Source organism: Peromyscus leucopus, chromosome 23 (assembly GCF_004664715.2).
Source record: "Peromyscus leucopus breed LL Stock chromosome 23, UCI_PerLeu_2.1, whole genome shotgun sequence".
NCBI classification, from domain to species: Eukaryota; Metazoa; Chordata; class Mammalia; order Rodentia; family Cricetidae; genus Peromyscus; species Peromyscus leucopus.
In genome coordinates this window covers 18,940,915-18,967,523 of record NC_051082.1, presented here as the reverse complement: position 1 = coordinate 18,967,523, position 26,609 = coordinate 18,940,915, and the positions used below count along the sequence as shown (strand labels likewise).

Sequence of the window (26,609 nt, the reverse complement as noted above, 5' to 3'; positions counted from 1 at the left end):
GTAGCTAAGACTCGTGGGCAAGTTGTGTGTTTCTGTCAGCAGCTGGATACAGGTGTGAGGCAGATGAATAGTTGGGGTGACTTGTGTCGGCGCGGAGGGCTGCTGGGGACCATGGCGTTGAAGCATGGAAAGGGAAGAAGGGACTGAAAATCAGCTGTCCTCCCCGCCAGGGTGGGAGACTAACAGAGAGGTCTTAATCGAATGTAGCACCGAAGGATAACTGGAGGGCTAGGAATGTAGCACAGGTGGGGGTGTGTTTGCTGGGTACTCACAAAGTCCTGGGTTTAATCCCAGCCCTACATAAATCAGGGTGCTGGCACCTATAATCCTAGCACTTGGAAGGCAGAGGTAGAAAGGACAGAAAATCAGCTACATCTATAGAGAGTTCAAGGGTAGCCATGGCTACATGAGACCCTATCTTGATAAAACAAAACAAAACAAACAGAAAAGGCCTTGCTGGAGCTGAAGAACAGGGAGCTAAGCCGGTGAGATTGGAGGCAGGATCAGTGAGGGAGAAAGTGATGGGCAGTCCAGAAAAACATCTGCAACACAGTCCTCATCATGGGTCCTTCAGAATGTCTCAGCATTAAGGGCCAGTGTCAGACGTGGAGAGATAGCTCAGCGGCTATGAGCTGTTGCTGCTCTTACAGAAGATCTGAGTTTACCCAGGACCTACCCATATCAGGTGGCTCACAGTCATCTCTAACTCCAGCTTCAGGTGGCTCTGACATTCTCTTCTGGCTTCTTTGGTAACTGCACTCACATGAATACACACACACACACACACACACACACACACACCAAATAAATTTTAAAGAGAAAATGCTAGCATTAGTGACAGAGGGCCATGACCATGGTTTGAAAGCACAGATGTGAACATGGTCAGCCCATGAGGTTGGTCAGCTATGAGTTTGGTCATTGGCGAATGTGGTCAGCCATAAGTGTGGTCAGTGGTGGGCATTGGCAACTGGGAGTATGGTTGGTGTGATCATTGTCAATGGTGATCACTGTCAGTGTCTGCAGGTCTAATAATATCCAATGAAACCTCTAGATAGCAAAGCTGGGTCTTTTTGATACTTTTGGGTTTTTTTCTGGGGAAGACACAAAGGCTGGCAACAGTCTGTGTGCATTGGCTGTGGCTGTCCACTTGACTCTATGGAGAGCTTGATTCTCTTGGACCTGCCAAAGCATCTCTCTCATCTGCTGCCTTTGCTCTGACCCTCCCACATCAGTGAACTATAACCACTAATGTAAAAGCTTGCTGAATTCTGAGAGTCTTCCTAGTGGCAATCTTCTCCTCAGGGTAGTCTTGAGGATTGTGGTTAAGGTGAGGACCAAGGTATTCGGGGTAAGGTGAAAACTAGAGCATTCTGGGTAAGGAGAGGATCAGGACATTCTCTTTAAGATAAAGACCAGGGCATTCTGGGTAAGATGAGCACTGGGGCATTCTGGGTTAGATAAGGACAGAGCATTCTGGGAAAGATGAGGCCCCCTGGCCTTCTAGGGAAACACCTGCTGTGGAAAAACAGAGAATTGGAAGTGTCGTTTTCACAAGGACAGTATGAAGAAAGAAAGAAAGAAAAAAATCCCAAACACATGAAAAGAGGTTGAAGCAGGCTCCATAATGTCCCAAGTGTAAATTAAAAGTAGGCAGCGGCAGCGTGTTTCCTCCCCAGCAGATTGGCACACATCCCAACGCACGGGAACACGCTGCGTTGGAGAAGCTGTGGGAAGCAAGGCCTCGCACGTTGCTGCTGGAAACACAAACCGATGCAAGCTCCATATGGACAGACTTGGCCACAGCCATCCGCTTACAGATGTACACACCTCTGACCCTCCACCCGCACCTGTGAGTTTCCTTCACCTGCAGCCCTGCACATGTGCGGCGCGCGTACGAGAATATTTAATTGCTGCGTTTTCTTGTAATAACAAGTGATGGAGAAAGACCATATGCTCATCCATAAGAGACTGTTTGGGTAAAGTGCATTGAACCATTCCCGGGAATATGTAATGGCATGCTGAGTATCTAGAAAAAAAGGTGTTGGGGGGGGGAGTGAGAAGATCGCAAACTGATGGAGAAAGAGAAGCAATTCAGAGTGGGACGTAGGTCACAATACAGTTTAGACAGCAGGCAACTGTGTGTGTAAATAAAAGTAGAGGAATAAGAATGTATTTTGTGTTTGATCCTGTCTGCGTGAAGATACTCTACAACCTACAAAAAAAAAATGAGTCAAAAGCCGTGACTGGCTTAGAATTAAAAGGAGTAGGCCATATGCAGGTGAGAGTGTGTTATTCACTTGAGGGATTCATTTTAAGAATGACTTGTCTGTAAGTGGCAGGATGTGCTGATGCTCCTGAGGATGTGGGCTGCAATTGGCCATAGAAAGCTGTTTTGTGCTACGGTGTTCATGCTGTGGAGTTGGTCTCTAGGATTCTCCCTCTGGCCCCTGCTACCTACTGTTTACACAGGGGGCCATACCTCTTTGCATGGGGAGCTGCAATTAAATGCAGCAGAAGTGATGGGGTGGCCGGGCGTGATGGCACACGCCTTTAATCCCAGCACTTGGAAGGCAGAGGCAGGCAGATCTCTGTGAGTTCGAGGCCAGCCTGGTCTACAGAGCAAGTTACAGGACAAGCTCCAAAACTACACAAAGAAACCCTGTCTCAAAAAAAACCAACATCAGCAACAAAAAGAAGTGATGGGGTGTTGTTTCCATATTAGGGTATAAAAAGATGAGCCCTTAGGTAGCATTATGTATTTGATTTAGTACGCACCAAAATTCCTAAGTAGAAGCCCTAACTATATCTGTATAATTCTTGTCATTATTAGATGAAAATCAGGGAACCGAAGAGATGGCTCAGCCGTTAAGAGTACTTGTTGCTCCTTTAGAGGATACAGGTTTGCTAGCCAGGGCATACTTGGTAGCTCAAAACCATCCATAACTCCAGTTCCAGGGGATCTCATTCCCTGTCCTGGCCTCCACAGGCACCAGGCACAAACGAGGTGCATATACACACATAGGTAAAACACTAACATGTATAAAATAAATCAATCTAAAAGACAGAGATCTGAAAGAGACATTCAGACAACATTCTCGTTCTCTCCCTCCCTTCTCCATCTCTTCCTCTCTCTTTCCATCCCCCTCTGTTTCTCCTCTGTGTGCGTCTCTCTCCTTTCTCTTCCTTTACCCCGTCTCCTCCCTTAACTCTCTCTACTCTCTCTCTCTATCCCTCTTCTCTGACTCTTTCTCCCCATGTCTGCCCACACCCTCCCTCTCTCCCTACATCATGTAAAGAGACAAAAATACAACCATCCTAATTTTAGTAAGACACCCTAAACCAGACATACTCTGACCTTGGGGTTCCGGAACGTTACTGAAGCTACACAATCTAGGAGAGTTGTGAAGAAAGGGACACAGAATTCACTCTCTCTCACTCTCGTTCTCTAGAGGGAGCCAGGAGCCATTGTCACAAAGCAACATTGTGGAGGCCCCTCTAGCAAGAAAGCAAGGTTGATCAGCAGCCGCCTGTGTGACCCTGAAAACCACTGTCTCCACATAGGCATGGAAGTGACTGTAGGATCAGCAACCACAGTGGCAGCCTCCTAAGTGACCCTGCGTCACAATGTCTGAATAGACCCCTAGTACTGGTTTCCAGCTGCTGTACCCAGGACATTGGTTACACAGCAAGAGGTAACCTACACATCTGTAGAACTGCATTCCCAAAGTTCAGCCTCCTGAAACCACAGACAGCTCCCACGGTCAGGAGCCAAGCCTGGCTTTGTCTCTCACAAGGCCTTAGTCAAGGTATGTCCATGTTGTCTGATGGCCTGGGGGCTGGAAGATGCTCATAGCTGCTGGAAGGCCTTTGATCCATCCAAATTGCAGGCGAGGGCCATCCTCCATCCACCACCAAGTGAACCAGTCCCTGAGGTCACCTGGGGTCCTCTCAATAGGACAGTGGACTTCTCCCAGAACAAATGACCCGAGAGATCACCTTGGTGTGGATTTGAGACTCTCACGCTGTCATTGACATGATGACATATTGATGACACAGTTGGGGATAGTCTACACATCAGGGCACAGCTGGTGGAGCGGATACTGATACTGAGAGCCTTCGGTACCTTATTGGAGACTTCCTTGCAACATCTGTAACAGGCCGGAAGTTCAATACGGCCTTAGGGGCTGGAGAGATGGCTCAGAGGTTAAGAGCACTGGCTGCTCCTCCAGAGGTACTGAGTTCAATTCCCAGCAACCACATGGTGGCTCACAACCATCGATAATGAGATCTGGTGCCCTCTTCTGGCATGCAGACATACATGCAGACAGAATGCTGTATACATAATAAATAAATAAATCTTTTTAAAAAAAGTATCTTAGGGCTAGAGATGAGTGTGTCCTCATGTGTCTGTTCTTCCAAAGGTCCTGAGTTCAATTCCCAGCAACCACATGGTGGCTCACAACCATCTGTAATGAGATCTGGCGCCCTCTTCTGGCCTGTAGGGACACATGCAGGCAGAACACTGTATGCATAATAAATAAACAAATCTTTTAAAAAAAAAATACGGCCTTAGCCTAGGGGTGGGATGAGAGTAGGGAGGAAGGGTGATGGGTGCAGAGTGGGAATGAACACAGGTTCGCCCTTGAGCCTTGTGGGGTAGACACTGTCATCTGTCTCATATGCATCCCTTCCATCCTCTGTCTCTACACCAAACCTATAGATGGGGGTGGAAACATGAGTGACAGTGGACTCGGAATATCTGCCTGCATCTTCCAAGGTCTACATGTCTGTCTTTGCCAGCAAAGACAGCTCCGGCATATGTTGTGTTTCCGCATCTGCATGGCAGGTCACAGAGTGCCAATAACTATTTATTAAGAATTTTCCTACTGCTGTGCTTTTAAGTTAGATCCAATTTTGCGCTATTAGTAATAATCATAGCCAATCTCAAAGCTTGACGACCACATGATTCCATATCTGTAATGGCCTTTAAAAATAAAACCCTTGGGCCGGGCGTTGGTGGCGCATGCCTTTAATCCCAGCACTCGGGAGGCAGAGTCAGGCGGATCTCTGTGAGTTCGAGGCCAGCCTGGGCTACCAAGTGAGCTCTAGGAAAGGCACAAAGCTACACAGAGAAACCCTGTCTCGAAAAACCAAAAAAATAAAATAAAATAAAATAAATAAAAAATAAAACCCTTGAAATCTATACTAAAGGAGAGCAGGTGAGGAATACCAGAGGTAAGAAGCAGGGACAAAGGACAGTGCATGGAAATTTCTGGAATCCTGATCACAGTACAAGTTAGAATGTGTGTGGTATGTTCATAGAACTCTGTGTGTGTGTGTGTGTGTGTGTGTGTGTGTGTGTGTGTGTGTGTGTGTATGTGTGTGTGTGTGTTGAGGTGGAGGCAGGGATGCATGTGTATGTAACACCCACAGAAGGCAGAAGAAGGTGTTGGATTCCCTGGAGCTGGAGTTACAGCCATTGTGAGTCATCAGACATAGATGCAGTGAACTGAACACAGGTCCTCTAGAAGAGTATAACTACTGAACCATGCCTCCAGCCCCATGAATTTAGGTGTACCAAATACATGTAGGTACCCACAGAGACCAAAGAGCATTTTGTCACCAGACCTGGAGTTAATAGACAGCTGTGAGCTGTCATGTAGGTAGTGGGAATTGAACCTCGGTCCTCTGCAAGAGCAGTCAGTGATCTTAACTGCTGAGCCATCTCTCTAGCCCTGATACCTTCTTAAGTTGTTTTGCTGAAGTGCTGTGGAATGGTCTGTATGTCAAATTACTCTGATTGGTCAATAAATAAAACACTGATTGGCAAGTGGCTAGGCAGGAAGTATAGACAGGACTAACAGAGAGGAGAAAAGAAAGAACAGGAAGGTGGAAAGAGACACTGCCAGCCGCCACCATGACAAGCCACATGTGAAGATGCCGGTAAGCCATGAGCCACATGGCAAGGTATAGATTTATAGAAATGGATTAATTTAAGATATAAGAACAGTTAGCAAGAAGCATGCCATGGCCATACAGTTTGTAAGCAATATAAGTCTCTGTGGCAGGTGAGAGAGATTTGTCCTGACTGTGGGCCCGGCAGGAAAACTCTAGCTATAGCTGAGACGGGGTCTCATTGTTGTCTAGGATATCCTGGATCTGAAACTCACTGAGTTAGTACAGGCTGGCATCGGCCTCCCCAAATGCTGGGATTACAGGTATGAACCACTGTACCCAGTTTTATTTGTATATTATACTTTAAACAGGGTCTCCTATAGTCTATACTGGCCCTGCACTTTCTCTGTAGCCAAGGATGACCTTGAATTCCTGATCCTCTTACCTCCACCTCAGTGCTAGAAATATAGGGCTCTGCCAGTTTCATGGGTTCCTCCGGTCTGGGTTCTTACCAGCGGCTCACTGTTTTATGAATTCACATTCACAGTGGGGGAGGGGTGGTGTGGGAAAAGGAAGTATTCTCAGCCCAGGAATGAGCAACCTGCATTGTTGTTCAGTGCGGGACCCAGTGTGCTCCAAAAAAGACAGCAGCCATGGTAATAATAGCGGAGAGGGTTCCAAGCATCAGGCATGGGCCAGCCAACCCTTTGTGCCATGGTTCGTCCGGTCTCAAAGGAACCTAACAACACAGAGCTGGGTTCACATATTCAGGAGAGAATTAAGAACCATCTGTAGGGTGCCTGCAATAGTCCTTCTGTAGCCCTGTACCTGACCCCAGAGGCAAGGACCAGAGCTAGCACCATATAGACTCCACAGCCAGTTCTCGGCTCTGCGCATGGTTGCCCTCAGGGAATACATTGACAGATCTTTCCTTTCTTGAAAGAGGTTGAAACTGGGATTTCTTATATGGAATGTCTCAATTTAAAAATATTGACTCAGCTTGTTTCTCATAAGCGTATAGATCCTAGCTCAAGTTCTGCATTACAAGTCGACAGAGTGACTGCATTTGAAAATGTCCACAGCAGCATGGCATGTGACTTTTTTTTTTTCTTCCAGAATCTGGCTGAAGTGCAGGAAGAAACCATCTTTCCCTCACCTGTTATTGCACAACAAACCATACAACATCCTAGAACAGTGGTTCTCAACCTTCCCAATGCTGCAATTCTTTAATACAGTTCCTCAAGTTCTGGTGACACCCCCCACCCACCCACCTACATACACACTATAAAATTATTTTCATTGAACTTCATGACTGTAATTTTGCTATGCTTTGAATCATAATATAGATATTAGTGTTTTCTTGTGATATTGTGTTCCCCAAAATATTGTGCACCCTAATAAACTTATCTGGGGTCAGAGAACAGAACAACCACTAGATATAGAGGCCAGGAAATGGTGGCATATATGCCTTTAATCCTAGCATTCCAGAGGCAGAGATCGGTATGGATCTCTGTGATTTCAAAGCCACACTGGAAACAGCCAGGCATGGTAACAAGATCCTTTAATCCCAGGAAGTGATGGCAGGAGCAGAAAGATATATAAGGTGTGAGGACCAGAAACTAGAAGCTTTTGGCTGGTTAAGCTTTTAGGCTTTTGAGCAACAGTTCAGATGAGATTCATTCTGAATGAAGACTGACAGGCTTCTAGTCTGTGGAAACAGGATCAGCTGAGGAATTGGCGAGGCCAGATGAGGTGGCTGTGGCTTGTTCTGCTTCTCTGATCTTCCAGCGTTCACCCCAATACCTGGCTCCAGGTTTGTTTTTATTAATAAGACTCTTTAAGATTCATGCTACATTTTCTGATAGTCTTAGATGACTCCTATTGGGGGGTCACAACCCCAGGTTGAGAACCACTGTCCTAGAGACATGGACTGAACTAATTCACTTGCTGTTGACAGGTAATCGTGACTGTCAACTTCATAGGACTTAGAGTCATCTAGAAAACACATGAGATGTGTCTGTAAGGACATTCGCAAACAGAAGGAAAGACCCATCCTGAAGGTGGGTGGAACCAACTGAAGAACTGGAATCCCTGATTGAAAGAAAAGGGGAAAGTGAGCTGAGCACCAGCATCCATCTCTCCATGATTCCTGACTGTGGATGTCATGTGACCTACTTTGCACCTGTTAGACCCATGTCCGTGATGCACCACAAGAAAGGAGAGAGACACTACTTATGGGTTCCAAAGATTTTAATAATTCACCACATAAGTGGGTCATGGATTGATCAGGGCTTCAGGACAAGGACTCATGAGTCTTGTTTCTCCTGACAGCCCCAAGCAGGGGCAGAAGCGGGGTTTATAACTACAAAAAAAAATCACAAAAAAAATTGTTACCAAGTTACAGTCACAATTTCCATCAATCAGAAGTTAAAGATTAGGACTTTCCTTGTGTGTTTATCACTGTCAACCAACATACAGTGCAAGCCTTCCAGTCCAACCAATCAGATTCATTTGTTCCTTCTGTGGTTAGGAACAGCCATCATGTTTCTAGAGAACTAAAGATAACATAACGACTATTTCTGTGGTTTAAAAAAAAGTTGCTCAGCTATTGGAAGGTCCTCAGCTCCCCGAGGCCTTGGGAATTTGCACTTTGTTTCACCCTTGTAGGTAAAATGGAGTCTGGAGTCAAAATGGCGGTACTCAGGCCAAAGTCCTTTTGCCTGCTTCCTTTAATACCTTCCTCACTACGCTGGACTATGCCCTCAAACTGTGAGTTAAAATACACCCTTCCTTCCTTCCTTAAGTTGCTTTTGCAACATATTTTGTCATAGCAACAGGTAACAAAGACTTAAAATTATCATTTGTTATTGTAAGTTATTTGTGATTATATATTGGAGTTGGCTAATTATAATTTATTGTAATAGCTTATGATGATTATAGCTCATGAGTTTGCAGGCTGAATCAGGCTTAGTTGATGGTGCCTGGTCCTGCTCAGAGATCTGTCAGCTGCCTGGCCTAGGTTGTCCTTAGGTGGAGGAGTCTGTGTCCCCACAAGGATTCTTGTCCTCCATCAAGCCATCCTGGGCTCCTCCACAATGAAGCACGGGTTCATTCTGGAACTTGGAGACACTGCTTGTCCTCCTTAGCTTTGATTGTCAATTTGACACAGCCAAGAGTCACCTGAGATGGAAGTCTCAATTGAGGGATTGCCTAGATCATATTGACCCATGGGCATGTCTGTGGGGATTGTCTTGGTTGCTAATTGATATAAGAGGACTCAGCCCACTGTGGGTGGCAGCATTCCCTAGGCAGAGGGTCCTGGGCTGTATATAAGAAAGCTAACTGTGTAAGTGCATGCGAGTGAGCCAGCCAGCAGCATCCTCTATGGTTTTGGCTTCGGTGCCTGCTTGAGTTTCTGCCCGATTTATAAGCTGAAATGTACCCTTTCCTTCCCTTGGTTGCATTTTCACCTGGGGGTTTTAGTACAAAACTTAGGACACTGTTCTCACTACATCCCATTTTCCAAGGCAAGTCTAGAGGCCGTATAGCTTTTCTCACTCCACATGGCCCGAGTACCAAGAGCAATGCCCAGGCTGAGAAGGATACAAGACTACACTCCTACCTCTGTGGCTTACCCGGCAGCTATACCACCTTTCTGCCCGGACTCCATGCTTCAGACTTTGCTGACTGCAGCCCCGAAACCCCAAGTATGAAAGAGAGCAAAAGGACTCACAAAAGAACACATCAGTGAACCGCTTAGTCACCACTAGTGTTCACCTGCACCCCAGTGACCCAAGGACGCTGGGCTTTCGATTCCAATGCCACCATGAAGTTAGCTCTACAGACTTCATACCCTACATGGGATGCAGGAAGAGAAAAGACCTCGAAAAATGGTTCGGCCTTCATGAACATCGTAGACCTTCTGTGAGAGCTTGCCCCACATCCTCCAGGAATGTGTGGAACCATGGTACTGCAGTGTGCTACCACTTGGAGACCAGTGCCTGGAACCAAGGAGAATGGCCCATAGTTTCAGCAGCTTCAACGTGTGTCACTGACTCGGTTGCTCCTGGGACATGGTAAGAGAAAGCATCATGTAGGCAACAAGTAGAACAAAGCTGCTTAACTCATGACAGCCAGGAATCACAGACACAGGAAGGGGCCAGATGGGGCAGGGGGCGGGGACTCTTTTAACATACACTTCAGTAACCTACCTGTGCATGCTCATAATTCCTGCATCATGGTGTTCACAGAAGGATCAAGCAAATTCAAATGTGGACTGTGCTTCTGGTTCCCCACACTACACATGACTAAGTAATATATATGTAGGAAATGTGCCCTGAACCTCCAGGGTCCTTCACACAATTTTTAGGAGTCACAAGCTAAATATTAACATCCCATATTTCCATTGTCTAGTGAATTTAAGAAAACAGTAGTGGTTTGCATAAGCCTATGTGCATGCAGTCTCTTTGCATAAGCCTTAGAGACTCCTGTGACTATGTATGTGCATGGGCCAGCTTGCATGCACACACTTCAGTGGATCTCTATGTTAGAGTAATTATTGCATCTTACTTTAGTCTCCCCAGACACCAGCGACAGCAGGGACTTCTCTGTGTATGGTATGAGTGTTTAGAAATGGTTCAGACAACCCCACTGAATGTCTACTAAGGCTAGAATGGATTAAGTTTGAGCAGCAAACACCCTTTGGTCTAGAGAGATGATATCACACAAGAAAAAGATTGTCATGTGACACTCTAGATACTGCATTGTTTTTCTTCTCCCTAAAGCCCCTGCAAATCTAGTTACATGTGAACACACCTTTACACTTAATTGATGCCCACCTGTATCTCTAGAGAAGTGGAAATTTTTTCTGAAGCCTGCAAGGAGGGCTCTCTAGGAGTCCTCTTATTTTTCCACTGGGTCTTTTGCTCTTGTTCTCTGACTTGAATTCTGCCCAGTTCTGCCTAAAAGAGATTGCCCAATCCCTGGGCATATGCAGAAAAGGTAGTTGGCTGATTTATAACAGCCAGGATGGTAAAACATGTTTGCTTAGAGCACTGTGTCCAGTTTCTATTCTCCAATTTCAGAAAGCTAATAAGGAAATTGATTTTCTTGCAGGGCATAGGAAAGACTTATTTCTTATATGCAGCACAGGGATAAATAATTCATTAATGATCTCTATATGTCTGTGGGGAGACCCATTTGACAATGCTACAGTGACATTTAGAAGGCTGTCTGACTCTTCCTTAGGCACACAGATGATTAGCCTCTTTCCTACCATCATCTCTCACCTCCAGAACAATGTCAACTGCATAGAACAGAAATCTCAGAATGACAGTCACATGAACAAAATGAGCTTTGCTCTGCTATCATGACTTAATAATAGTCTTCAGACACCTAAGTCACTTCTCACTCATGGTTGTAGGATGACCTCTGAAGCAATCACATGGTCATTCCAAGCAACAGGGAGAAGGCAGAGAAAAGAACTCAGCCTCTGTCAATTGAGTCAGAGCTTCCTAGAAGCTCCTTCAAAGAGGTCTTACCCTGATCTGCCCAGAACTTGATCACCTACTCACACCTAGCTGCAAGGGAAGCCACCAAAGCAGACCTGAGCAGTTGTCATCTGTATTATTAGTCACTTATCTAAGTACTATGACAAAATACTTGACAAGAAGCAACTTAAGGTGAAATGAGCTTGTTTGAAGGGCTACAGTCTGTCATGGTGGGAAGGCATGGCTGCAGGAGCATGAGGCAGCTGGCCACGTGACATCCATCATCAGAAAAAAAAATAGGTGCTGGTGCTCAGCTCCCTTTCTTTCTCCTTTTTATTCAGTTCAGGACTCCACCCAATGCACTGATACTGCCCACATTCAGGGTGGGTATTCCTTCATCAGTTCAGACTAGAAACTTTCTCATAGACATGCTCAGATATTTGTCTCCTTAGTAATTTTAGATCCTGTCAAGCTGACAAGCAATATTAATTATTTGATACTACTTGTGCCTGAGAATGAAGAAGAGACTTTGGAAATGTTCTTTACACCTCAATCTTTGACAACAGTACTTCCCCACCCCCATTCAGCTACTTATCTTACAAAACCTCAAGGCTCATTTTCTATGTTGTGTTCCATACCTGACTTAACATGTCCTACCTGCTCCACCTCCAAATGCATCCAGAATCTGTCTGTCTTCACTGAATTCCCCTCCACAACTCTAAACAGCCCACCACTGTGCCCAGCTGGCCCTCCACCACTTCCTTCACAGTGGAAGAACGTGATTCTGCCACTCTCCTGATTGATATGACCCAACAGCAGTCCCTTACACTGGGAGTGAATGCCTGAGCTCAGTGCACCCCTGAATTGAGACTCTATGACTTCAGTCTGAGCTCATGTCCTACCCCTGAACTTCAGTAGCAGTTGAATGCCATTCCTCCCATACCCTGGCCCCTTTCCACCACAGGGCTTCTGCATTCACACTTTTCTCAATTTGGGCACCATGGTCACCTGATATTTGTGAACCATGTTTTTTTGGAGAGTCCTGTATCAGTGCAGATGTCTTTCCTCACTAACACCTCCCATCACCCAAGATCTGAGTATCAGTCTCTTTATGTCCATCTCCAGGCACTCCTCAGATCTGTTCATCTTCTCTTCCACACTAAGCCACCATTGAAATTGTCTGATGTACTTGTTGACTGCTGAATAGACTGACTCTGTCCACTAGAACCCAGTCCAACAAAGAGAGCTGCTACCTTTAAAAAAATTTAAAAATTTTATCCTCTTATGAGTTTATGTATAATATATGCACATATACATATGCATATAATATGATAACATTCACCCCTACTCTCCATGTTCCTCCCCCAAGAGCACTCCTTCTCAAATTAAAACATACTGTTTTATAATGAAAAAAAGTTATTTAAATTAAAAAATAATAAAAATACATTTTTATAACCTTCTAAGTCCAATTGGTGTTGCACACACATATGTGCATGTGTGTATGCCCCCCCACCCCCCACTGGAGAGTGGGAAGCCTGCCAGTGGCCATACCCTCAATAAAGAGTGATTCTCTCTCCCCTGGTAACTACCAACTGCCAATAGGTCCACCAGTAAAGGGTTGGCCTTGGAAAGCACCTTTACCCCACCTCCTTGTATGCCAGTCAGAATATTGACTGACTTGATTCTGAGCAGATAACCACAGCTGCTATGAGTACATGAATGCAACAACAAGTATAATAGCCAGGCTCTCATGCTATGCCTACCTGCCTGCCTGCCTGCTGCCTGTCTGCCTGCCTGCCTGCCTGTCTGTCTGCCTGCATGCCTGCATGTCTGCATGCCTGCCTGCCTGCCTGTGTGCTGCCACACTCCCCACCATGGTGATAATGAACTAATCTCTGAAACTGTAAACAAGCCCCAATTAAATGCTTTCCTTTATAAGAGTTGCCATGGTCCTGGTGTCTCTTCACAGCAATAGAAAAGTAACTACGATACCACCAACCATGAGAAAGACAAACCCAGGAGACAATTAGATGCAAATTTATAGAGAGTGGATCTTGGGAGCATCCTCCAAGACCCATGCACCAGCCACTCAAAGCTGTTGATTTTCTGAAGATTTTCTGTCCAACCCAAAAGAACCTAGGAAAGAGAACTGCTCCCACCATGATGAAATTGTACCAGACAACTTAATGAAAACTCCTCAGCTCCTGCTGAGACATTAAACAGTTGATTTCCACATGGAAGCCCCCATCAACTGTGACAAACCCATTATAAACTATTTCTTTCTCTCTTTTTTCATGGAAATGTGAAGAATGACAAAGATTAGCCAAAAGATTTTCTCCAAAATACAGCCTTGTCTTCGGGCTTCACCACTCACCAGCAGAGACGCAGCAATGGGTGGAGAGACAAGAATGTGCAAGATGGATTACACTCTCACTTCCAATTATAATGAGCTATTAATTACACAGCTTGGCATTAGCTTGGATTATAAACCACTCATACAGAAAGAGAGCTATTTTTCTCTTTCCAGCTGAGTTCCCCACGATCACCTTCCAGCAAGAGAGATGAAGCCTCCGCTTAGAGAGTTTTACATCCCGATAGCTAACATTGCAAGGGAAGAAAAAGACAACGTTAGCCTCCAGAGATTGAAAATCACCTATATGTGGTTAGTAACTCCTGAGCTGCCCACCAAGACTTTACATCGCTCTGGTTGACCTCGGATTGAAGCTGGCACCTTAAATGTCTGCAGTTAACCTATTGAACATGCTTGCTACCAACTGTCAGGACTCCATGTCACACTTCCTGTGTTGATCAGCCATGGAGACACTGATTTCAGCTGGTCTAAGAATGGCCCACACCACATTTGAGTGGGACTTGGCTCTATATTTCCCTCAAGATTAAAGCCATGTACTCATCTGGCATGAAATGAGTGAGTCGATTATCTCAGGCTGCTGTATCTGAGGTGTGTTCAGCTTTCAGACTCAACTCCTGCACTGTCACCATTTTATTAACTACATCCTAGAAGACCAAGGTCGGGCTTTAGCCAGAAGCTACTGGAATTTTATTGCTTTTTGTGTAATTATTGTTACTGTTTGAGACAGGTCTCGCATAGCTCAGGCTGGCCTGGAACTCATGTAGCCAAGGATAATCTTAAACTCATGATCCTTCCGCCTCTGCTTCCTCAGTGCTAGGGTTACAGTCAGGTGCCACAATGTCTGATTATGTATGGTGTTGGGGAATCTGTAAAAAATAAAATCAAAAGGTTCATTTTAAATTAAATGTACCTTGAGTTGTCTTAGTCTAGCTACAGACAAAAAAAAAAAAAAAAACATTGGGATCCTGGGAAGCCAGCTAACCCAACACAACCTCAGTTAGTCCACCCTCCCACCCCCACACACTCCCCCCACACAAACTACAAGCAAAAGACCAGGAAGACAAAAAAGGCCAAAACAAAGCAATATGAGACCAAAAGTCTATGAAAGTATCACTGAGTCCATTATGTGTCAGCCATCTAGTGCCTGGCATGTGGCCTGCTCTTACGGGTGATTTATATACCAAGTGAGACTCCATTGGAGAAAACTATGTTTTCCTTTGCAAGTGAGTGTCAATTGGAGAGAGCTTCTTGGTTAGGGTTGGGGACTTGCATCCACTTCCCCTCCCAGCACTGGAACACCTGTTAAGTTTTAAAATAAACAGGATGTACGAGAGAGGTAGAGAGACTGACACAGGGCTTTTGTTGATGGGGGGAAAAGGATAAATGAGCAAGAGAGGGGAAGATAAAGACTCAGTTGATGCTGGGTTGTACCACCCTTGTTACTCAGCTAATGAGGACAGAGAGGAAGCAGCCTGCCTTAGGGTTACAAAGTCTGTTCTCTGCCTCAGTCTACCCCAGAGTTCCTGCGGACTTTGTAAGGATATAAAATAAATTGCCTTCCTTTCAAGACTCTGAATCTCCAGGGCTCTTATTATGAAATGAGGGCCTGGGCTTCTGCTTGGATCAAACCCATGTGGGTGCCAGGCAAGCACCCTATAAAGTGAGCTACATCCTAGTCCCACCCATGAAATTCTCGAAGGAAACTCAATTTTAAATTCCCGTGAAGATCTCAAGACCTCTGGGAAGAGACTGTCTCTAGTGAGGCCCCTACAAAGTAGGTGTCGTATTCCATTTCCATGCCTACAGCTTCTTCATCCCATAAATGGCATGTGTCCTTGGGTCAAAGTCACTGAGGAATAAGACAATAGGCACTTAGTGACTATTTTTCTAGATTTATCTTCTTTTATTTGTTGTTGTTATTATTATTGTTATCTGCTCATTATTTGTGGGTTTTTTTGTTTGTTTTTTGGTTTGTGTTAGTTTTGGTTTTCAAGACAGTGTTTCCCTGTGTAGCCCTGGCTGTCCTAGAACTTGATTTGTATAGGCCAGGCTGGCCTCGAACTCACAGAAATTCTCCCATCTCTGCCTTCCTAGTGCTAGGATGGAAGGTGTGTACCATTACACCCAGCTTTTGTTTGTTTTTGAGGCAGAGTCTTGCTACTTAGCCCAGGCAGGTCAGGAACTTATAATCCTATATGCTAGGAGAGCAGGAATGTACCACCACACTCAGTTATTTCCTTATTCTTCTTAATATAACTTGTTTTCTTTGTGTGTTTCTGTGTATGGCATGCCTGCCCATGTGTATGCCTGTTGGAATGTGTATATGCATTCCCATGGATGCATGTTGGAATGTACATGTACCTGTATGTGGAGGCCTAAGGTTGATGCCAGAAATCTCGCTTCTTGGTTTTTCCATCTTATTTTTTAAGTCAAAAATCTATTCATCAAACCCAGAGCTGGTCTTGACATATCCTCATTTCAAAAGCCTATATTTAAGAAATTAAGACACCCCCCCCCATCCCACGCCTCATCACCTACATAACCAGGGTGGCCCTGTGAGTTCTAATCCGTGGGCAGAAAATGTCATGTACCGTGAGACAGTCCCACCACACACACACACACATACACACCCTGGTGATGTTTCTCCTTTTTGGGTAATGCCATTTATAACACAGTAAAAAAAGGCTGCACACAATCCAATTTTATAAACACACAATTGCTTAATTAAGGAATCTATTTCTGACCATGTGCATTGTTGGAAATCTCCTACCATTGTAGTTGACATCGCGATGGGGCCATCAATCTCTCTAATCATCTCTGATTGCATCCTTTGGGTAAGTCCCTACAAGCAAAATGGCTAGGCAGAAGACAATTCATATTTTTAAGGCTTCTGAGGATGGGTGGATTGGGTTATACATATATGTGCTTAAGTCTTTATTACCTTCATTATTTTTTTTGCTATTTATGCTATGCATTTTAAAACCATCGTTTACAACTTTATAAATATCAGTTAAATAGTTATGAGTTTGGAAGCTGAGATAAATTCTGCATTATAATTCTGCATTATAAATTCTATAAGTGTATGCATTAAATATAGATTTATACATATACTTAGATAAATATTTAAATGTCCATCTATTTTCTCTATATATACTATATGTACAGTGTATTCCTGCAACCGTACTGACAGCAGGAACATGTCAGTGGCACAGTGTTACTTTGGAGAGTCACTGCCTTGTGCTCTGATGTGTGATTCACCCCAAATTGGAAATTACAGCCCATGAGGTCATGGGAGCTGGTGATGTTCACACCCTTAGTATTATATTGATTTGTTAAAGTTCTGGCCATCTGTCATGGAAGCCATGGGGACAAATCCATCTGTGATGTCCCTTCTGGTCCCACAGGGCAGAAAGTGAATGTTTTAGCTTAGTCTGTTAGGATTAAGGATACCATGTCACCTGCTGCCCACAAGTCCCTGTCCCCACAACCCCTGAGATTTTATTCAGTATTCCATGTACACAAAATGGCAGAAAATCCTGGATCTTGTGTTCATTGATGTGGCCTGTAAACATCCAGGGTCTGATGGACGCATGAAAAGACAGTATTAACTCAACTAACAAATTATGGGAGCTGCCTTGAACTATGGTCCCCAAAATGCATGTCCCAAACTTCAGTGCACAGTGACATTTAGGAAGGAGATATCTACAAGCCACATAGGTGGCATCCTCCTGGAGCAGGGTGGACCCCAACACAGGTCCTTGTCAGATAGAGGGATAGGCAAGTCAGGGACACACAGAGAAAGATGCCAGGGATAGATATCAGAACAACGGGGCCACACGCCAGGGATTGCCCTGTGCCACTATGACCTGACTGAGGTTGGAATATCCTCCCCGAGAGCCTGGGATGGAACACAGCCCTGCCTGCACCTTCATCCCAGGCCTTGACTGCCAGGACTGTGAGCAGATAGTGTCTGTTGTTCGGAGTCACCAGAAATGTCATCACCAGTCATGGGAGTCTTAGGGATAAATTAAACTGAAAGACTTCCATTCATTCCAGGCTCACACAGCCCTCTTTCTACCCCACAATTTGCCCATACGAGCTCCCAGCACAGATGGACCTGCCTTGCTTTGCTGTGCCTTCTGAGTAGGTCTCACTGGTGGTGGCCTAGAAAGAGAACAGGATGGGGAAGGAGAGGGCGAGTCTCTGCATGGAGCCAGAGGACTTGTGCATGCTTGCACATGCATACACACACACACACACACACACACACACACACACACACACACACACACTATATGAAAAAGCTGCAGCTCCTATGAAGGGCCCCCTGCACATAGCTCCCCTCCAGGCAATCCACATCCCTGCTATGTCTTCAGGTCTGTGGAAGGTACATGTTTCCCCCACACTAGACACGTGAAATTGGCTGTGACTTTCCTATCTGCAGTCACATCTATGTAAGAAATCTTTTTACAACACCCTCCTTAGTATTGATGGGCCGCTTGTTCCCATGGGGCTATGACTGACAGGCATTTGTGGGTGATGAGTGACAGTTACATGGACACAGTGTTGTATTATTCCATTTGCTATTAGGTATGCTCAAATGTCTCTAAGACAACTAAAAAAAAATTACATGAGAACGAATTTCTTTTCCCTGGAAGCAGAAAGGTTATAGCAGCCATGGAAATATACCACTAAATCACCTGTCTATGAGAACATCCCAACCATCACCTCTCTGCCCTAATGCCTGCAAGGTGGCTGCTGGAGTACCAGCCATCACACCTGAATTCTGTCTGGCAAAAAACGAATGCCTCCTGTCTCTCCTAGTGTCATTCTAGGGGATTCTATTTGAAACTCAGACTAGAGATACACAGCATTGTTATTTAGGCACACTGCCTCTCTGAGCAAAGCCTCACTTATGTTGACAAAGAAAGAGAGAGTAGTACTTGACATCCATGTGCAAATAGCATTCTTCCCCCATGACCAAGAACTCATTCTCACAGGTCTTGGACCATGTGAGGTCTAAAGCACAGAGGTCTCACCAAGGATGAGAAAGCTGTATGAGTTGGCTGAGTTGCTGTCCAGGACACAGTCTGGGCCAATGGTCAGGCCATAGCCTAGAGACCTGATGTAGTTCGTCAAGCTCCATGCTTGATGGAACTCAAGTGGAGAGCTATCACCTGTGACCTGATTGTGTCATACTAGTGCACTTTACAACTCTCATGGCCTAGCTTGTCCCAACTGAGTTACTACCAAGTGTGTCCAACCTTTGACATTTCCACATCACGTCATCATCTACAAAATTCATACTCAAGAATCGTACAATCAAGTCACAGAAAGAAAAAGAAATCTCAAGATATTTTGAGTAACTTTGTGATCTGGGGTTCGGCTGCACTGGTAGCCATCCTTGGCTCTGTGCAGCCCAGAGGTTGGGCATGCCTGCTAGCCTCTCTCACCACAGTCCAGCCCAAACTGGCTGAAACAACAAAGGTAAATTATTCTAGGGATAAGATGGTGGTGTAATGGGGAGCCAAGGCATAAGACTGGAAGGAACTGCCAGATCTAAGAAATGGAAATCCCTGTCTGTCTATCTGTCTATCTATCTATCTATCTGTCTGTCTGTCTGTCTGTCTATCTATCTATCTATCTATCTATCTATCTATCTATCTATCTATCATCTATCTATCATCTATGTATCTATGTATGTATCTATTATCTATCTATCTATGTATCTGTATCTATCTATCATCTATGTATGTATATATGTATCTGTCTGTCTATCTATCTATTTTGAGATAGGGTCTCAGTATGCTTACTATGTAGCCCTGGCTATCCTAGAACTCATTGTGTATAGACCAGGCTAGCCTGTCTCTGCCTCTTAAGTCTTGCGATTAAATGTATAGATCCCCAACTCCTAGGCCTGGGTAAGCTTTTAATACCTCTCTCTCTCTCTGTCTCTCTCTCTGTCTCTCTCCCCCCTCTCTCCCTCTCTCTCTTCCCTTCCTCTGCTGACTACTTGTGGATCAGATTAGATCCTGCTGACTACTTGTGGATCAGATCAGATCCAAGTTCTCAGCTACTGCTCCAGCAGCATGCCTCTATGAATGCTGCCATGCTCCTTACTATAATGGCTATGGACCAACCCTCAGAAACTATAGCCCCAATAACCTCTCTATATAAGTTGGTGTCCTCACAGCAATAGAAGGGTGACTAAGACAGGGACTTTCATGTCTTGAACCTGTATTTGAATTTGCTGAATTTCCCACTGGCTTCCTCCTTCATGTGTGAGGCAAAAACCTCAAGTCATTTCATTTGCATGACATGTTGATACCTCTTGGAATGTTTTAAAGATTTTTTTTTTTAAATTTATGTGTCTCTCTGTGTGTACATGAGTACTAGTACCCTGGAGGCCAGAGAAGGATGCCAGGTACTCTGGAGCTGGAGTTAAAGGAGGTTGTGAACCACCTGATGTGAGGGCTGGGCACCCAAGTGGTGTCCTCTGCAAAAGCAGCACACATTCTTAACCACTGAGCCATCTCCTCCATTCCAGAATCTGGAATTTTATGTGTGACATACTGTTCACCCTTTGATTGGGGGTAGTGGGTGAGACAAATGGCCCAGCCTGGCAGTGAGTCAACAGGCCCGGAGGATACATCATGCCCAGCCTGCACATGCATGATGATGATGTGTGAAGACGATAAAGAAAAGCATGGCAGGAACATGGAATCCTGCCTCTTACCTCTATATGGGGGCCCAGGGGGGCAAGAATCTGCTTTTGCTGTAACATTTTCTCTAATGAAAATCAGGAGGTTTTTTTTTTTTTCATTTACAAAATTCTTAGGTTATTTTCAAATTACCTCAAGCAAGGACAATTTGAAGGTAGTGTATGCGAGTGAATTTCTCCAGCCACCTTTTCATGTGTAAGAAAGAGAAAACCCTTTGTCTTATAATACACGTGCGTTCGCGCACGCACGCGCACACACACACACACACACACACACACACACACACACACACACACAGTTTCCCTTCTCTCCATTCTGACAATTAAAACACAGATATGCCTGAGGCCTTCCAGACAGCTTCTGAGACACATCCAGACCTTGCATTTGAAGGCCGAAAGCTTTCTTCCCCACAGCCCTACTTTGCCACTCAGACTTTGGTGTTCAGGATAGCTACTCTTTCCGCTGACATTCAAAAGCCTCTTCTGAAGTCCAAAGTCGGGAACCCGACTCCAGGGGCTGGAGAGACAGCCCAGCTCAGTGATGAAGAGCATGTGCAGCTTTTGCAAAAGACCTAGGTTGAGTTCTCAGCACCCACACTGGGTGCACACAACCCCCTGGAACTCCAGCTCCAAAGAACCTGACGCCCTCTTCTGGCCACAACAGGCAATGCACACTCACGCACATACCCACACACATACACATAAATAAAAGTAATAAAATTAATTTTAAAAAAAATAGAAACTGACTCTGGTATCAGAGTGGACGCTGCTCGTTTCAGCTCTCAACTTTCGAAAACTTGTGCATTTGAATTTTTCACAGTGAACCACACTCAGGTGTGAGGGTACACAGATGCAAAAGTACCCAGGTTAATGTTGATGTATTATCCTGCCCTCAAAAGTAAACCTTTGTTTTCACGGATACAGTAACACAGTAGGATAGCCTATGAGGTCTGCCCAGAGAAGAATTCCAATCTTATATTTAACACTCATTTGTCAGAATTCCTGCCATAATATTCTCAACAGGCTATGGTCCTTATACTATGCAAGTTGCACTTCAGTGTGTGTGTGTGTGTGTGTGTGTGTGTGTGTGTGTGTGTGTGGTCCCCAGGGGCCAGAAGAGGGCATCAATCCCTAAAGTTACAAGTGGTTGTAAGCTGCTGGATATGGGTGCTGGGAATGAACTCAACTCTTCTGTAAGAGTTCCTTACATGACCTTCACTCCCAAGCCATCTTCCCAGCCCCATGCATCTCATTAAAAATAACTTTTTAAGAATTATATTATGTGTATGGGTATTTTCCCTGCATGTATGACTGTGCCCTAGGAAGTCAGATGTTAGATCTCCTGAACTATAGTTATAGACAGTTGTGAGCCACCATGTAAGTGCTGGGAATCAAACCTGGGTCCTCTACAAGAGCAGCCAAGGCTCTTAACTGATGAGCTATCTGTCCAGCTCCATGCATCTCATTTTTTTAAAATCTATAAGAGTGACTTTAGTAAACATTGGCTGGTAGATCTCTTTGGAAAAGATCTCAATGTCCTAGAACCCTCCAACACATATAACAAAGCACTGACTCTTTCTACACTGTTGTGAGGTCTTTCAGAAGGAGCCTGTGTGTATTTGTAATCAATACATCTCATTTATTGTTTCCTGTGGCCATGCTTCACCTGAAGCAAGGGGACATTTCATGCCACGAAAAGTCTCATTCTCTCTTACACTGAGTTTTTAATTTAGGAACGGCAAAGTCTGAGGTGCTGATCGATAGGATGCGCTGGCAGAGAACTTGGACGATAAATGATCATCTGATGGAGAAAAGGTGAGTGGTGACCTTAAGAGGCTAAATTAAAGCCCAGAAAAACACTGTTCTTGACATTAAAAGTTATTCAGCGATTATGCAAAGCAGGCTGCCTGTAGCCACAACCAGGATCTCAATTCACTGTATCTCAATGGCTGCTACTACAGCAGGGCCACCTTATTCTTCCCCAGTTAGATTCCAACTTTTCCACTGGACCCAGGAGTTAGTATATCTCAGCATCCCTTGCAGCTATATGTGGCTATGGGATAGAACCCAAAGTAAGAATTACCTTGAAGAGAAGGATAGGTATTTTTGTTCTTGCCTAGAATTCGGGCATAATGGAAGAACATAGGCAGCCTCTTCATACCATGAGCTAGTAATGGCCACCTCCCCCTTGGTGAGGGGGGAAGGAAGAGTCAGATGGAAAAAGTGTGGGTCTCTTAACCCATAGAAAACTGGAATCCCCAAGGGAGTCTTGTTATTTGAGAGGGAGAGAATTAATTTCCCTGTTGTTTAAACCACTACTCATTTGTGGATTTTATGGAGTGTGTGTGTGTGTGTGTGTGTGTGTGTGTGTGTGTGTGTGTTGTGTACATACCTGTGTGTGTGTGCTGGGAATTGAACCCAGGACCTATAGAAGAACAGTCGATACTATTTACCACTCAACCATCTTTCCAGCCCCTGCATTATTTCTTTGAAACAGTCTCTTACTGAGAGCCCAGAGCCAGTGTGGTGGCCAGTAAGCCCTAGTGATCTTCTGTCTAGGACACCAGAGCACTGTGTTTATAGACATATATGGCTATTAAATAGCAATTTCCTCTGAGTGGAAACAGTCTACCAAGAAGCAAGCAATTCACAAGTCTCAAGAAGACCCTGAAACTGAGCAGTCACACAAGCCCTCTCCTTCCCCAAGATTTTTATGGGCCCCCAGCACATTTCCTATCAATAACTGATCAATTTCATCATTGCCTTGTGCTAGAGGGCTTGGCAGAGCCATATGGGATCTAATGTGTGTTGTATATAAGGGATGATTCCTATTCTTGATTATTTCTTGTAAATGAATAAATAATGAAGATAATTCTCACTCAAAAGAGTAAATCTAAATAAGTAAATAATGTGTTGTTTGGACTGTAAAGCAGAGTTGCAAATGTTGAGAAAGAGGTGGGAAGTGCTGGGGTTGACAGAATGGAGGTTGGGGAGTATTGCAGTTAAATGAGAAGCTATCCACAATGGCTCTTATGTTGGGCAACCCAGCTGATGGCGCTTTCTGGAGAGGCTGTAGAACCTTGGGGTTGGAGTCTTGGCCAATGGAGGGAGCCATTGGAAGCATGCCTTCAAAGAAGATAGTGGTCTGGCATAGCTTCCTACCCCAGCTCTCCGATCAGCCAAAATGTGAACAAGCTAGGTCAAAGCCCCCACTGCCGCACAGAGTCACCACAGCCTCCAGGGCAGACTGAATGGCCCGGCAGATGAGCCAAAGGAAACCTGTCTCACCTTCTGTTGCCTCTGTTAGGGATTCTGTTGTGGTGACTAGAAAGAGAACGGATACGGAAAGGGGCTGACATGATGGAACTGTCATGAGTGCTGGGAAGTAGGGATAAGGCTCACAAGAGCCCAGCGGTACAAAGTGCCCGCTAAGCGCTCCAACATTTGCAAACCTCCCTCCCGGGCCTGTGTGGTGAGCATGTCTCCCACACACAGGCCTGCAGCAGGCCACCCCACACGCCCCCTTGAAAGGACGGCTGCAATGTTTGAGGAGGTGGGATCCTCAAAAGATAGGACCTACTATGTGGTCTTGAGGTCATTATCAGCCTTGAGTAGGGTTCTAGGACCACTGCCTCTCCTTTCCCTTTGATTTCCCAGCTGTGAAGGGAGCAGGTTTGCTCTGCCAATCATGCCCGTCAAGAGGCTTCTTCGCCACAGGCCCAGAGCAATAGAGCCAACCAGGAGTGGATTAGAAACTCCAACATGTGAGCCTGCATAAACCTCTCTTTACCGCTTACTACAGTGCCTGTTACAGAAAGGGGAAAGTATCACACTTTCGTCTAAGACCATGTCAAAGCCCTCTGATCAGACTCTCAAGTATCGTATTTGTTGTCTTGGGGACCACAAGAGGTGCTCCTGGGATGAAAAAAAAAAAAAAAAAAAAACAGCGGCTGTTTCTGTATGGCTGATGGTGGCACGCTTTATTAATTAAGAACCCTCCCTCCCCCAAAGTGCACATTGCAGAAGATGTGACACTGGCAATGTGGGGCTCGGGCAGTGATGTCATCACCAGGCCAAGGAGAGGCATGCATTCCAGAGCATCCCACTTTGTAAACAATGACACCTGATCTCTGCATACCTCTCCCGAGGTGGGTTTGAACTCTGGGCTCAGAGGAACCTCCTCAGGATTCAGTCTTCACTACTCCCTCCCTCTCCTTGTACCCAGAGAGGTAAGACCCCAGCTCAAGCCAGGGGTTAAGGAAATGGGCACATGGCTCAGCCGGCCTCCAGATGCTAGGAGCTCAAGGACTGTGGGATTGCTGCTGCCTCGGCTGGAGCCTTCATGAAAGTGGCTGTGCTGGATCTGAGGTACGGAAATGGGAAGCCGAATGATACCCTATGGAATGGTGCTCTGTTCTTATCCCTGAAGTACTGACTTACACAGTTGACTTCCTTCTAGCCCGCTTCTCTTAAAAAGAGATGTTGCTGACAGTGTTTCTTTCTTTCTGTCTGTCTTTTTCTTTCTTCCTTTCTTTTTCTTTTTTTTCTTTCTATGTTTTTGTAGAAAAGCAAAAGGCCCAGGATGTGCCTTCAAAGTTGGAGCAGGGACGACATGGGTGCTGAGTCCTCTTCCATTCCCTCCAGAGCCTGACACTTTCTTTGCATGTGTGGCTCTCGGCTGCGTTTTCCTTCTCTCCTCCTCCAAGCTGTTTGCTTTAGCACAGGCGGCCATTCCATGTCCTGCTTACAGTAAGCAGCACAGCCTTGCTGGAATTCAGCAAGAGGGCACAGGAAGCACGGTGTTCTGGTGTGGGGAGATCCTACCGACCCCCCAGGTTGACCTCCCCATACCCCAGCGACCTCCTGTCACAGTCTCGGGTGCCACCGTTGTCCGGAGTCTTGTGACTTAGTCAGCGCTTGCCCTCAGTTCCCTAGCAATTAAGAGGGAAGAATGGCCACACTGAATTCAAGGTCCTAGCCTCCACCATGGGGGCCATCCAATCATCTTCCAGGCTCCCTGTGACATGATACAGGTGGGCAGGACCTGCAGGGCAACCTGGCTTCTTTGGGAAAGCATCCCTCAGGTGCACCAGTGAGGAGCGATGTGTTCTGACACAACCCATTCACAGCCTCTCCAGGGCTTTAATAAGCATGCCAGCCGCAGCCTGGGCCCCCACCTGCCCCACACCCCGTGATGGGCCGCAGGTCAAGATCTGTTGACAGTCTGGCCTTTCTGTTTCTTCTTTGTGAACTGGTAAGGATAGTCAGGCTCACCCCGAAGGCAGGAGAAGGGTCTGCACTGTGGTTGCTTAATAATTCACTCCCGTAAGTTGTAAAGGCAGTTCTTGGAACACTTCCCCAGAGGCCCCTGAGATGCACCCCCATCACCTGCACAGAGCTGCAAACACTTCTGGGACTGAGTCCTAAGCACTTTCAGGAGTGAGCCATAAGCCCATCCAGAAAATGAAGCTGTAAGTACTTTTGGGACTGTGTTTGCCACACAGGAGAGTTGGGGGTGGATATGTTCCCGGGGACTCTAGGATTCCAGTGGTCCAGGGCTAAGTCCCATCTTTTGGCATCTACCCAGAGCTGAGCACCGGATGGTTGTTGGGACAGATGTGGTGAGCACAGACTTCCATCATTTAATCCTCCAAGCTGGCCTCCAGCTTCCGGATGAGGCGCTGGTAGGTGTCTCTTTCCACCTGCCAGGAATGGTGCGTCCTCACGTACTCCCTTCCGTTGGTCACGATTTCCTTCTCCAGTGCAGGATTGCTAACCAGTCTCTTTGCCAATTGAATGAACTCCTGAAAGACAGGAAGTGGATGAGAAACACACATGAGTGACGAGAGGAGGGGAACCCGAGGACCCGTCTGAAAGCCTATGTCTGCACCAGTTCCTGGCCATCCGCCGCCACTCCATCCCCTCTGTCAGACTCACAGCCTAGAGAAACAATACTTCAGTGCAGGACCAGAGCAGTACAAGCACTGGGATTAAGAAACACTGTATAGGTCGGGCTGGAGGGATGGCTCAGTAGGTAAAGGCGCTTGCCACCAAGCTTAACAACCCGAGTTCAATCCCCAGGACCCACATGGTGGAAAGAGAGAACCGACTGCCATACGTTGTCATTTGGTCT

At 45.6% G+C, this 26,609-nt stretch overlaps 1 protein-coding gene across 2 annotated transcripts in view; it reads right to left on the bottom strand.

Annotated features, from left to right (window-relative positions):
• Positions 1-24,435: 24,435 nt before the first annotated feature.
• Glt1d1 (glycosyltransferase 1 domain containing 1) overlaps positions 24,436-26,609 on the bottom strand; it is a 71,927-nt gene continuing 69,753 nt past the window's right edge. For both annotated transcript variants that reach the window (XM_028870207.2, XM_037198266.1), the window contains exon 12: positions 24,436-26,280. In XM_028870207.2, coding sequence (XP_028726040.1) covers positions 26,119-26,280 — 162 coding nt within the window. In that variant the 3' untranslated portion in view covers positions 24,436-26,118. The remainder of the gene's footprint in view (positions 26,281-26,609) is intronic.